At 39.8% G+C, this 15102-nt stretch overlaps 1 protein-coding gene across 1 annotated transcript; it reads left to right on the plus strand.

Moving 5' to 3' along the window:
- The first annotated feature begins 450 nt into the window (after window positions 1–450).
- Window positions 451–2323, plus strand: LOC145074024 (Haloacid dehalogenase-like hydrolase (HAD) superfamily protein). Its single transcript, XM_079020470.1, has 7 exons — window positions 451–607; window positions 721–786; window positions 867–964; window positions 1038–1163; window positions 1236–1451; window positions 1794–1859; window positions 2059–2323. The coding sequence occupies exons 1-7, from the start codon at window positions 571–573 to the stop codon at window positions 2224–2226; spliced, it is 777 nt and encodes a 258-aa protein (XP_078876596.1). The 5' UTR covers window positions 451–570; the 3' UTR covers window positions 2227–2323.
- The last annotated feature ends 12779 nt before the right edge of the window (window positions 2324–15102 follow it).

Here is a 15102-nt window from a genome sequence, read left to right on the forward strand (position 1 = left end):
ACTATTGCTATTATTTCTCTATTTGTAGAAGGGAGGTTTTCCGATTTTGTTTAAAATTTTAGACTTGTTTTAGTTTTAGAGCCTATTCTCGGGACGGCCTGACCTTCCATTATAACCATAAATAAGAACGGTAAAAATAGGTTTTCTTATCTTACATCTTTAGTAGTAAAGAATTGTTTAACGGCAAACCGCTTATGCATAGGCGGATGAAAGACTACCCTGATCTTTGATGAGGAGTGAAAACATCGGCAAAAGTATAAAACGTGGTTAATAATGGAAGATGCACAAAACAAAATTATGAAAGTAGTTTGAAAACTCTGGTTGCGAAGGCACAACTTTAAATTTTTATTCGCAGATTAGCTACCACGTGGTGGGTTTACGCGGTGCTGCATTACTTCTCGTTGTTCACGTTAACTATTTATCATTAAAAAAACAGAAAACAATTGAAACCCAGTCACCATTCCAATCCCCTTTGTAGTTTCTTCAACCCCCCCTATACCTATAAATACCACTCCCTCTTCCCCTCCGAATCCTCGTTCTCTGCCCTCTTCTGCTTACTTTTCATCATTCATGGATTCCTACTCCCCTTTCGATTCCATCATCTTCGGTACTCTCTCTCTCTCTCTCTCTCTCTCTCTCTCTCTCTCTCTCTCTCTCTCTCTCTCTCTCTGAACTTCAAAGGTATGTTTATGCACACTCATGATTCATCATCAATCGCAGATTTGGATGATACTTTGTACTCTTCAAACATTGGATTCGGTGATGCCACCAAGCGTAACATCGACGGTACCATTTCATCTTAACTACAAACACCAATCAGATGAAAGCTCAAATTTCTAACCGATTTGTAAAAAAAATTTCCTCAGATTTTCTCGTTGAGCGATGCGGATTTGAACAGAGGAAAGCTTCGGCTCTTCGTGTTCAACTCTTCAAAACTTACGGAAGCACTCTCGCCGGTTTAAGAGTAATTACTAAATCTCAAATTGTTTCCAGGGTTTTGATGATCGATGACTACTAACAAGCTGTGTGTTTTGCAGGCGTTAGGCTATGATGTAGACGCAGATGATTATCATCGCATCGTCCATGGAAGATTGCCGTATCATCTCATAAAGCCAGACCCTCAATTAAGAAACATTTTGCTCGCCATTAGTCAACGGAAAATCGTAAGTCGCGCTGTTTTGTGGATACAAAATTTCAAGTAATTTCAGGAAAGTAATCCACAGTTATTCTCTCAGATCTTCACAAATTCGGACAGAGCTCATGCGATGAAGGCATTGAATCTTCTTGGGATCGAAGACTGTTTTGAACAGATCATCTGTTTTGAGACTATGAACCCAAATCTATTCAATTCTAAGTCGTCTTCCCCACAGGAGTTTCCTGTTATTTTGAAGCCTTCATTAGAAGCCATCAATATTGCTATGGACGTAGCTGAAGTTGATCCAAACCGAACGGTATGTCTACCATCATCTTAACTTCAATCTTCCCTTCACATACTTATGAACACAACATACCTGTAAAACATCAAGATTAAATAAACGAGTTACCTTAAAGATATCCAAATCAAGTATGAATATGATCGTCCTTTAATTAAAACTTTAAAGAATATCTTCATTCATATCACAATCAAGGTTGGTTAGATGTCATCAATCATATGTTATTATTTTATTTGATGCTGACTTAATTTGTAGATGTTAACAAGTCCTATAATGGAGTTAATTTTTGTAATATATATTAGAACTAAATAATTGATTCTTTAAATTAAGTGACGTGTTTGTCTTTATTTCACATTACAGCTGTTCCTTGACGACAATGCTCGAAACATCGCAGCAGGCAAATCTGTTGGCCTTCGAACTGTATTGGTAAACTCATTTACTTATGATATCAAAATATTTATAATTTTCAGTAATAATAAAATTTATCATATTTATTATTTAAAAATCAATGTTTTTACATTTCTTTCCACACTGGTTATTTATGGTTAATAACAATTGTAGTCGAATTCGTGTACACATTTATAAGTTTAACATTATCCGTATATCTTTTGTTATATCTTGATAGGTCGGAAAAACAATGAAGACAAAAGAAGCGGATTATGCATTGGAAAGGATACATAACCTAATGCAAGTTGTCCCGGAAATATGGTTCACAAAAAAGGACAACAATAGTTTGAAACGCAATCCAAGTGATTTGAATCTGACTCTTAACCCGACACATGTCGTCGCTTAGAGTTTTAACATCGTGTTGGGGGTGGATGAATGTACAAAGGACTAAGTCTATCCACAATACTTGTGCTGATGTGAAGATCTGCGTACATATTTGCCAATTCTATGGTTGTCTTAAGAGAAGGGATAAAGACCGATTCCTTAGCGACTTCTGATGGCTTGTATTATTGGTCAAACTTAACATGAAATATAAATAAGTATCTAAAAGTTATTATGTAATTACTAAAATAAATATGTAAGTTATATAAGTGTGTGGCATTATGTACGGGATGTAAAATGTATGTTGTTGCATTATAATCTAGTTGTTGGGTTCAATCTGTCTATTTATGCTTTCAAGGCAATGTAACATGTGTACCGGTGTATGTATGTTAGTGCATAGCATATACTAGACCAAAATCCATACATTGTGCAGGAATAAAAGGAATAAAACGATTGTTTTTAAAATTATAAAAATATGGTAATTGAAATTATGACAAGTATATTATATCGATTACAATAATATAATTATATTATTGACACATGGAGGCTTCTAGAATCATTCCGAAACCCCTAGAAGCCGTCCACCTTTAGGATGGTTTTAAAATTACATGTTATTGAATAGTTACAATTCAATACTTGCACCTTAAAATAGTTCTGATTAATCCAAAATTAATTCGCATTTAATTCTGATTAATTCTAAACAATTTCAAATTAATTTATTAATTATATAATAAATTAACTAATCATTTCATCACTCTTTTAAAGTCGTTTCTAACTATTTCTTATTATTAAGAGCAGCCAAGAAATTATTTTGTTTTTATTCAATAAACTTATACCAATTTAGTAATAAACTTAGACAACTAATCTAACAAATATGTGTTAAATGTGTGGTAGGATACATATGTTATGATAGCATACAACTAAATGATAGGCTAGCATAGCCTGGTGCTCATATAGAACAAACAGCACGACCCAAGCTCTATCATGCAAGCCTTATTGTCTGTTGATCCAATTGACTATCGAAACAGCACGCCCATGTGGGCTTATATATCACTAATACGTTAGTAGCACGTGTGGAAAGGACAACTCAACCCGTACGGGACATACGTCAGCAAAAGGGTAATTCGATGCCACTAACGAATATTGCTTCCCTACCAATCAATGTCACGGAAGATCTCTAAGGAATCACGTTGACTAATAGGGGCTCTGAGGGCGTTGCAGGGAATGTTCAGGTGATCCTATGCCCATGCGATCTTGGTAGTCAGGTATGGAAGAACCCTAACTATATAATAGAAGGGACAATTCAGGTACACAGTACGATCTCGGTACTCACTCATTATAGACAGAGAAAATCAATCATCAATCACTAACTTGATCGTCGAAACGCCTCTCCGGGATCTCCTCCTAGGACGCGACCAACATTCTGTGACATCCCCAATTTCACGGCCAAAAAAGACCGATTTGTTTATGCTTTATTTGAAAATCAGAGTATCCTTTTTGAAGAATAATATTGCGAAATTTGTTCCCATAAAACTTGATAAATACATTATCAAAACATTTCCGAAGAAATGTAATTTGTTTATATTAAAACATTGGGATGTCATCGTCAATATAGAAACATAAGCATAAACAGACCTTACATTCATTTACACTAATTATATACATCCCCGTTAATCTCTCAATGTAATGTAGCTTCATATCAATGCCAGTGATATAAATAATCTGAGTGTGTAACATCCTGACTCCCAGGTATAAAATTTAATTAATTTACATTCATGTTGTCAGAGCAACTTGACGAGTTGGAGGCTCCAACTCACCGAGTAGAGGATTAAAAGGTCGTGTGATTTCTAGTGTAACAACCTGTTTATTTATTTATTAAATAAAAAAATTAATGAGCGAATAATAGCCCTAAAATAAATAATTACATGTAAAAGGATGGTCTCCCAGAGCTAATTGTCATAATCTGGAAGTTGAGGGTTAAAAGTGTAGTTTCGGACTTATTTTGTAAGTATTTATGAAGGCAAGGACTAAATGGTAACTTTCGGGACTTCATTTGAAGATATTTTGGGGCTAAGGGACTGTTTGGTAAATATTGGACCTGAATAGTAAGGAATTTCAATGCTGAGGGCTGAAAGGGTAAAATTGGGACTCATTTTGAATGAAAATAAGGGAAGAGGGGTCGATTATGTTATTATGGAGATTAGTTTGAGAAGGCACCGGGTATAAACCCTTTGTGTAACCCTAACCCTAGGGAAGAGTCTCAGCCGTCGGGTAGAACCTCCAGCCGCTAACCTACCTTCTGTCCCGATCAGACGAGTCCGGCAAGCATGTCGTTTCCCCCAACCGACGCCATCCTTCCTCCGCCACCGAGAAGACAAGAAGTTGTTGAAGCCAATTGTCGGACGTCGCAAACCCACCGAGACCAGTCGAGCCACCGAGGTTGTTGCTGCCTTGCGCAGTTGTTGTTGAAGCTGGAGACACTGAGAAGCGCCGTTGCTGCTCCAGTCGCCGACAAAGATGAGAGAAGGCGCCTCCTTCTCCTGCCGCGGCTGCTGTCGTCGTGTCTTGCCATCAACATCGTCACCTTCTTCGCCTTTTCTATGTCCCACCGTCAGCCACAACCTGCCGCCGCGATCACTGTTCGATGACGATGTTGTTGCTATTGTTTCCGTTGAAGACGAATTGTTACCGGTTTGTGGGTTGTATGCTCGAGGGTGTTCTGTTGCTGCGTGATTAGAAGCCAAAAGAAACCACCACCACCACTGTGAGGTGGTGGCTGCCATCGTGAAACTATTTCTGCCGGCCAACCATACGCCACCAAGAGGGTGGTTGGGTCCTTTTGCAACCAGGGCATGTGTGTGCGGCTGTATTTTTCCACTGTTGGTGTGCTATGTGTGTTTGGGATGTTACAAGTTGGTATCAGAGCCTTGGTTTGAGGGATTCGGGCAGACTCTTGGGTGTGTCTGAACTCAAACTAAGGACTTTGTATGAAATTTTTTCAAAAGAAAAAGCATTTTTGTAAAGGAAGTTCGAAAAGAATTTGAAAAGAGAACAGAACTTTGAAAAGAACAAGGTGTGTGATGCGTGCAATCAGCCGAGCTCAAGTAAGTTTTTCCCAAGATACCCATACATGTTATGTTATGATATGATATGATTGTGAGAATTGCATGCTAGATTAGACTAAGGATCTAGGGAGGATTCCTTATATGCCTGTTGTGTGTGTATGAGAACTGCATGCTAGATTAGGGCTAAGGATCTAGGGAGATGCATTATATGCCTGCTGTATATGCTTGTTGAGCTGTATGATAGTACTGATCAGTTAGTAATAGGATAGCCTGTTTAGGTTATGCCTGATTGTATGAGCATTTGAGTTGCATGTGCAAATCCCTGAGTAGAGGATAGAAAGGTTTGATCAGAATAGGATGGTTAGATTTTCCATTGTCTGAATGTTGCTTGCTTTGTGCTTTGTGAGACTCTTAGTAATGTGATCTAGCTATATTCATGAGGTAGCTAGTTGACATTACTGGGAATCTTTCAGCAGCTGAGGACTAGGTGAGTTCAGAAACCTAGGAAAGCCTAGGATATGTTTCAATGGGTTGCTAGCGAGGCTTAGTGAGACTTGGGTACCAGTTTGAGGAAGTGACTTGGAGGATTCGGGAGGATTGCTGAGGAAAGTAAGGATATGTGTGGAAGGTAGTATTGGGACCGTACTACTGAAAGCACATGATCCATACTCGAATCGGTGAGAGTCTTGGAGAATCTGAGAAGCTTTTGGGAGGAGTTTGTGACCCGGTTTGGGGGCAGAGGATGTTCCAACTGTTACAGCTTAGCCATTGGCAAGTGAGCTAGTGAGCGTGATAGGGTGTCAGACCCTGAAGGATATGATTTCTAAGAGTTGCAGATGCAAGATCGATTTGGAGCACCCTGAGAAGAGAGGGTTGTGCCAGGTGTGTAGAGTATAGGGTCCCTGTCACACCCCGAACCAGACGACAGAAACGTCCGAGGGCTCGTGTGACTTAAATTGAATATCATCACAATGAATATACATGACTCATAACATAAACATCACCATGCATCAATATATTACAACTGGAATTGTTCACATCAAGTACATTGTTTTAACGTTACAAATCCATACATAAACTATTTGATGGCTTTCAATGACATAACACACTAACATACTTGGTACTTATTCATCGGCTTACCTGTTACCTGAGAATACAAGTTATTTTGGAAAAACGGTCAACATATGGAATGTTGGTGAGTTCATAAGCAATGTTGTGATAAAAATGATTTGTGTAGTTTGTAAAACCCAGAAAATCCGATATTTTCTGAAAATGCCATTGTTTATAAAAACGTGTGAAGATCCGTACAATATGCATGATGATTTCAAAACATGTATAATTGAAGAACTTAGTATTAAACGTACAAGTGAAAATGTTGAACTTCCTCGGAAAACCCGATGTTTTCCAAATACATAAAATACAATGATTTCTCAAATTGTTATACCGCCACAATGAATGATTTTGATTACTCTTCCTTGATTACTCGGGTGGTGTTGGATTAATTAAGGTTTGTGAGTCGTTATAATCATGCATTAGTAATGACTAGTTATAACTACAGTTTACGAACGATCCTTAGAGGCGTCGCCCGTTATCTCTCACTTAATCCAACCACCTTGATTACTCTCGATCATCAACCTGAATCTGTTTATCTTGTTTACTCATAAGCCTAGCAAACGAGGAAAAGAGGAGTACAAATCCTGCTACTTCTGTGAGTTTACTTTAGGCCGTCGGGGATGCGAAAGACTCCTTGGCCCATCTCGCATTTGATTACTTTGACCTTACTGGCAATACTATTGGATCACTAGGGCCCAATAGTACTTAAGAGCCATTGAAGGTCCCTTTATATGGAATTGGGTCATAGAAGGCCCAATAACATATAATCATTATCCCTTGGCACCAAAGATCATGTTAATGGACTTGCAAGGTCCAACGAGCATGATTTGAAACTTTCAAGCCCAAGTTTCGAATGTTTACTTGTATTAGGTATCGCATATCTACTGGAGAGTTCGATTTAACGATTGTTGTTTCGTATCGACTCAAGACCGGTCGTTTTGTTTGTAACGATATTTGGAGTTATACGTGTATTTGTCTTTCGATTTTTGTAAACCGTAGATTAGTATTTTTTACTCAATATTATATAAATAAAATAATTGGTTTAAAAATAGTGATTTGACCTTTTCAGCCCCTTTCTTTTGTAAAATAACAAATGCAGTCCTTAATATAAAAAGAAAAGTCATTTTAGGTCCTTAAAACATTTTCTTGACACTTTTGCATCATAGATTTGTTGAAATGATATTTTTAACTCGAAACTTATTTTGTTAACAGTTTCAGCCCTTCCAAAATGATATTTCCGGTTAAAGCCCAACTTTTTGCAATTTTTACACTTTTAGCCCAAAATCCAAAAATTTTACATTTTTTATCCTTTTTGGAAATGCAAACCATCTTTAACCCTGGAAATAGTTTTGTTACACTTTTTATCCCTTGTTTTGAATAAATTATCTTTTCAGCCCCTTTAAATGTCATTTTTTCGCAATTTTGGGCTTATTGGGTTGAAAAGCCCAAAATTAGCCCATTAAGCTAAGGATTTACATTTCAAGTCCTTTGAAAATTTTAATATTCAGAAAAACAATTATTTTAACTATTTTGACTCTTTAACCCTTAAGAAACCGTGATTTGGCAACCTTTGACCCAAATTTTGTATTTTTGACAATTTAAGCCCAAGAATGGGCTTTATGTTGAAGTATGTTTATCACAATCTTATAAGTTATTATTATTGACTTGTTGGGTGCAAAATAACTTAGATCATGTTTTATTTCTTTCTTATGTCATAGATCTCGTGATATCACCCCTTTTTGGTTACATGTTCATCACAAAAACACATAAAATCATACATACATGCATAAAATCACACATAGCATACACATACACATAGATCTACACATTTTCTTGTATTCTCCCCCATAAAACTTATGAAAACTGAAAAGAGAGGGGTATGAAGCTCACCTTGAGTTTGTGGTTTCGGTTTTGAAGAAGAATGGAAGATGTTTGATGCAAAATCCCGGCCTAGTAAGCTTCTTGGAGGATCTTTGGCTTAGATGTGCTCCAAGATGCAAGATCACGAGTTTGAATAGATTTAGAAGAGATTTTTGATGAAATGATGTAGTTAGATCATGGATTTAAGTACCAACTTACCTTGAAGATGATTCTTGTGGAAGAAAATCCTTGAAAAGCCCTTAGATCTCGAAAATTTGATGAAGAATGAAGAGAGTTTCTTTGTGAGTGTTTAAGTGAAATGTGTGTGTGTTTTTCCCCTTGGCCGAGAGTAATATGAAGAGAAGAAAAAGAGAGAGAGTTGCATGGATGTATGAGAGAGAGCTTGGATGTTTGAAGTGTAATGCCTAGTTATCCATAAAATAAAAATGAGGTGGCACAAAAGTCAACTCTTCCTTCCTCATGTTTTGTGGTTGGGCCGAGAATTAGAGAAAGAGAAGCAAATTTTGGGCCTTTGGTGTTTAATCCATATTATGGCCCAATTAGATGATTTTTGGCCCAAAATAAATCAAGAAATGATTTTTATGGCCTATTAGGGCTAATTAGGTTAGTTATGGCCCAATAAGGTCCATTAAGGTATTTTATTTCATTATAGGCCCAATATGGCCTAAAATAATAAAATAAATGGAAGTGGGTCCAATTAGAGCCCATTTAAGAGTTCTACGCCCAAGATATTCAAATTGGAAGTTTATTGGCCCATTGGGCCCAATAAGGAAATCCTAGTCTAAAATGGACTTAAACCGGGATTTATAGGGTTTCCAATTCTTTGTTGACTATTTGTAGTGCTTGTATGAAGTGTTTGATTGAAGTTTTGTTGTTATTAAATAAGCATCATACATGCTTTCACATTGTTGGTTCACATTTGTTATCATTGTTCAATGTTTACAAGGCATCAAAATTCCTAGTTGTGACAGTCCCAAGAAGAGATCCATGACTTTTGCTCCTCACGTGAAAGGCCAGCAGGATCGGAGTCAGTACTGCACGTACGGGAAAATACACAAGGGAGTTTGTCGCTCCAAGGGTTTAGGTTGCTTCAAGTGAGGCAGGGTTGATCATGTCAGCTGAAGGTGATCTATATTCCTCCAGATGTTGTGGGTATGTCTCTCCTACTGCTACTAGATGGATGTTGGGAATACGTACCGCTTTGGAATTGTGAGTGAGTTTGGATAAGTCAGACCTCGGGTCGGTTTTCTGCTAGTGTCTGGGTTATCAAGGATCATATATGCCATCATGCATGCCGAAAAGTCCTTGATGAACCCACTGATGGACGCATCTTGCGGAGTGGGTTCCACGTGTACCGTTATTATTCAGGATCTTTGTCAGGATCTGTGCAGGAGTATTAGTGAGAGGATATCCGGTCAGGGATAGAGCGATAGTTCTTCAGTGGAATCATCGTTCAGTGGTTCTATCATGATCCCGGTATGGTCGACAGTTGTCTATGGAAGAACCTTGGAAGCTCAAGGCACTATCGTTCCTACGGAAGGACTAGTAGCATAAAGATGGTAGTGTCAGTTGCGGGTGTTAGATGCATAAGTGGTTGGTCATTGGATGTTCAAGAGAATGGTATTTTCGCATGGGAAGTGTTGTAAGACTACGGGGGTAGCCGTAGCATTCACTAGTGGTCAGTTAGCATAGGAAGTGTTGTAAGACTACGGGGGTAGCCGTAGCATTCACTAGTGGTCAGTTAGCATGGGAAGTGTTGTAAGACTACGGGGGTAGTCGTAGCATTCACTAGTGGTCAGGTAGCATGGGAAGTGTTGTAAGACTACGGGGGTAGCCGTAGCATTCACTAGTGGTCAGTTAGCATGGGAAGTGTTGTAAGACTACGGGGGTAGGCGTAGCATTCACTAGCGGTCAGATAGTGATAGAGTGTCGTGAGACTGTGGGTGTAGCCGTAGCATTCACTAGGTTGGTAGATGGCATGAGTGTGCTGTTAGAACGAGGAAGGAATAGTAGTACCCACCAGTTTGGGTGCAACATTGAGGATATGGAAATCCACGGATTGGATTTCGGATTTACCCAAAAGGGTTAGATCTGGTTAAGCCAGTGATAAGACGTTAGAAGCGTCACTACAGTTATGAGATAAGGGAAGCAACAGACTACTTAAGGACGTGTGAGATAAGGCTAACATTGGTCAGGTAGTAATCACTTTTAGCCTTGGATTTGATGATGACAGGATTCGATGCATGGACCTGATCGGTTAGATCAGAAAGTTTTTAGAGCCTCAGTGGAATGATAACTAGTGGAAACTAGTTCCAGAGAAAGATTTCATTCGAAAGTCGTGTGAGGCGATTAAGTAGGAGTCCTTTGGCTCTGTAGCCGGGTCAGAACCCGATATTTCAGATTATTGGCAAACAAATTAAGACCAGGTAGGTCTTGGTAGATGTTGGGAAGCAGCCATGTGGCAACATACTACTTCAGGCAGTTCAATGTTTGGACAGTTTCAGCGATTGTCACTATTAGTATTTATGTATAGGTTGCAAGTTCGAACGGAAAAGTTGGTTGATTGGGAAGTGACAAGTCACTCCTAGTGGGATTAGATGAGCCTTGGCCAAGTATAAGTGACCTACATGGATAATTGGGTTTGTGATTTTAGTTTTCTAGTGGGAACCACAGGTTATCAGAAGTTGAGTAGTCGGTTGAGGGATAAACAGATTGGGTTCAACGATAATGATTCAGTACGAGTGGTCTGTCAGGGATTCGGACCATCTCGAGACAGTAGATTTTGGACCGAGTAGATGTTATCTTGTTGCAAGGAATTCGTTCATCTGCGGATTTTAGGGCTTTGCGAAGATTGGTCATGACTACGCTGGAAAGGCTAGGATATGCCCAGGAAGGTGACTATGTTACTTGAGTGGTTCGACACATAAGAGATGGTAAGGAATGATTTTGAGGACGAAATCTAATTTAAGTGGGGGAGAGTTGTAACATCCTGTTTATTTATTTATTAAATAAATTAATTAATGAGCGAATAGTAGCCCTAAAATAAATAATTACATGTAAAAGGATGGTCTCCCAGAGCTAATTCTCATAATCTGGAAGTTGAGGGTTAAAAGTGTAGTTTCGAACTTATTTTGTAAGTATTTATGAAGGCAGGGACTAAATGGTAACTTCCGGGACTTTATTTGAAGATATTTTGGGGCTAAGGGACTGTTTGGTAAATATTGGACCTAAATAGTAAGGAATTTCAATGTTGAGGGATGAAAGGGCAAAATTGGGACTCATTTTGAATGAAAATAAGGGAAGAGGGGCCGATTATGTTATTATGGAGATTAGTTTGAGAAGGCACCAGGTATATAACCCTTTGTGTAACCCTAACCCTAGGGAAGAGTCTCAGCCGTCGGGTAGAACCTCCAGCCGCCAACCTACCTTGTATCCCGATCAGACGAGTCCGGCAAGCATGCCGTTTCCCCCAACCGATGCCATCCTTCCTCCGCCACCGAGAAGACAAGAAGCTGTTGAAGCCAATTGTCGGACGTCACAAACCCACCGAGACCAATCGAGCCACCGAGGTTGCTGCTGCCTTGCGCAGTTGTTGTTGAAGCCGGAGACACCGAGAAGCACCGTTGCTGCTCTAGTCGCCGACACAGATGCGAGAAGGCGCCTCCTTCTCCTGCCGTGGTTTCTGCCGTCATGGCTTGCCATCGCCATCGCCACCCTCTTCACCTTTTCTATGTCCCGCCGTCAGCCACGACCTGCCGCCGCCATCATCGTTCGATGACGATGTTGCTGCTATTGTTTCCGTTGAAGACGAATTGTTACCGGTTCGTGGGTTGTATGCTCGAGGGTGTTGCGTTTATGCGTGATTGGAAGCTAAAAGAAACCACCGCTACCACCGTGAGGTGGTGGCTGCCATCGTGAAACTGTTGTTGCTGGCCAACCATACGCCACCAAGAGGGTGGCTGGGTCCTTTTGCAAACAGGGCATGTGTGTGTGGCTATATTTTTCCGCTGTTGGTGTGCTATGTGTGTTTGGGATGTTTGTCAAGACGGAAAGTTGCGGACCCCCACTACTACCACCGTGAGGTGGTGGCTGCCGCCATGTGCCGCCTGTGTGTGTTTATTTTGTTTAGTGTGTGTGTGTGTGTGTGTGTGTGTCTATTTTGAGTTTTAGCATTGTAAGGTGTAAATTACAATTTTTTAATAATGAAAGGAAAAATCAAAACACCACCGTGAGGTGGTGGCGGCCGCCTCCTGCCGCCACCGGCCACCGTGTCGGGTGGCGGTGTGCCTTGTTGGATCGTGACTCGTTTGGAATGTTTGGACAAAGGGACTAAGAAACCCTAATGGGCCCTAATTGACCTAAAAGCCCGACAAATTGCTAAATGGGATAGTATTTGGGTTGGAAAACCCTAATGCCAATAAAACCCTAATTGTGAGAATTAATCGGGACACACACACGGAAATTATTTAATAGCTTGAAATATTAAATAATAATCATTGGCAAAGATTAGTCTAAGCAATATTGGACTTAATGGATTAAGTCCTTAGTGGATTAAGTTCTTAATGGGTTAAGTAGGAAACTTAACCCTAATCATCATGTTATGTGAAACCCTAATTTCACTTGGGCCTTAAGTTGGCCTTTCTATTAGGCCTAGATTATTGGGATAATAATGGGCCATCCAAGAGAAAGCAATTGAACTAGAATAATTTAATGGGCCTAGAGTAAGGCCCATGTAAGGGGTTTGGGCCAAATTTGGAAAATTAGGCCATAGATGGGCCACATTTTGGGCCTTAGTGATTATATGATGTTGGGCCTTAGAATAAGACCATGTATAGGCTTGGGCCCAATTTGGAAAACTGGGCCATATGTTAGGCTTTGATTCCTAATTGAATTTGGGCCTATGGATTGGGCATGGGGCTTAAATAAAGCCAAGCCTGAGGTAATGTAGTAATTATCTAAAGTATGTACTTATGGTTATGTAGTGGGACCCAATTATTAATTGGGTGATGTTTTGATATTGACAGATCGGGAATCTGTCATCCAGCAGCTGGGGTTGAGTTTGCAGGACTTCAACAGTGTGGGATTGAGTCTACGGGACTTCAGTAGTGCCAGGTGAGTCTTCTCACTATACCTTACCCAGAGTGGTAATTATATGTGACCGGAAGGTCTTATGTGCTTATACATGATATGTGATATATGTTTTATGTGAGATGCTATGTTATGAGTTGCATGGTTTGGCCGGAAGGTCGACAAGGTTTGGACTGGAAGGTCAACAGAGTTGGGCCGGAAGGTTAACAGAGTAGGACCGAAGGGTCTACAGAGTTAGGACCGGATGATCTACAGAGTCAGGACCGGAAGGTCTTATGTGCTTACATGAGTTATGCGATATTATGCAATTTGTCTATGTGATATTATGCATTTTGTTTATGTGATATTATGCAATTTTGTTTATGTGATATATGTCCTTATCTATGTGATATGTATATGCTATGCCCTGAGCTTACAAGGTGTGGACCGGAAGGTCAATAGGTTATGGACCGGAAGGTCATCAGAGTATGGACCGGAAGGTCAACAGAGTAGGACTGGAAGGTCTACTCGGATTGTGGGACCGGAAGGCCCCTGAGACACATTGACCGGAAGGTCTCGTAAAGCTTTAGCCTCGAGTGGCCAATTATATGTGCGTGGTATTTTGGGGAGCTCACTAAGAATGTGTGATTACCGTGTTATGTGTTATGTGTTTCAGGTACTTTGTTTCAAAGGAGAGAAGCTGGTTTGGTCGCAACGCATCACACTATGTTTTCCGCACACGGGATCCTTGGGATTACACTCTGATATAGTTTTATGATACTATGTTTTGATTGTTTACACTTTGGTTTTGACATGAGATATTATTATGAAAGTTTTTATATTGATCGGTTTTATGCTATAGTTTACTTAAAATGAAATTTTTAGCCTTAAATTTTGGGGTGTTACATCTAGAGTCTACTCGACGAGTTGGTAGACCCAAATTGACGAGTAGGAGTTGAGTGTGAAAACCCTAATTTTCAGGGTTTGTGTCCTATTTAAAGGACCTTAAGCTTTCATTTTCGCCTCCCTTATCACTTTAACACCCTGAGAGAAACCCTAGACGAGCTGGTATCATCTGAGAGAGAGAGAGAGACTAAAAGTGTGTAATTTGGTGCATTCTTGGGAGGAGATAGAAGAGCATAAAGCTTGGAACGAGAAGCCTTTGGATCCGGTGTTCTTTCAGTGCTAGCTACTTTTTGCAGGTAAAAAGCTATCACCTTGATCATTGTTTTGTTAGATCTCTTCTTTAGGGAGTTTGTGGCCATTTCCATCTTCCTTTTTGAGCCTTTGAGTTGTTAGAGCATGCCATGAAGTTGAAACTTCAGATCTAGGCAGTATGAGGTCCCTTGGGCCTAAAGATTCAAGCTTTATCAAGAAATTGGCCAAGTTTTATGCATTAAACCCTCCATAGAGCTTTGTTTTGGCACCTTGAGTCCTAGGTGTCATGCATGGACGTAAAGCTTGCAGCTTCACGTGGTATTTCAACCTTGGGAGGCTAGATCTAGAGTTTGGGGTTTTAGTTCTGCTTAATATCGTATGAATGAGAAATGAACTTAAGGGACTCGATGAGTGGATGAGCCAACTCGATGAGTCGGTTAGGATTTTCCCCGATAGTCTGGACGCGTTACAACTCGGCGAGTTGATGAGACAACTTGACGGGTTGAATTGGACTTTCCCGATTTTTCAGAGAAAATAAGGAAATCGACGAGTCACGTAGATACACCCGACGAGTTGGGTCAACATGGACTGTTGACTTGAGCATTGACTTACATTCA

The sequence above is a fragment of the Lactuca serriola genome, chromosome 9, assembly GCF_051521515.1.
Source record: "Lactuca serriola cultivar US96UC23 chromosome 9, Lser_US96UC23_V15, whole genome shotgun sequence".
Taxonomy (NCBI): Eukaryota; Viridiplantae; Streptophyta; class Magnoliopsida; order Asterales; family Asteraceae; genus Lactuca; species Lactuca serriola.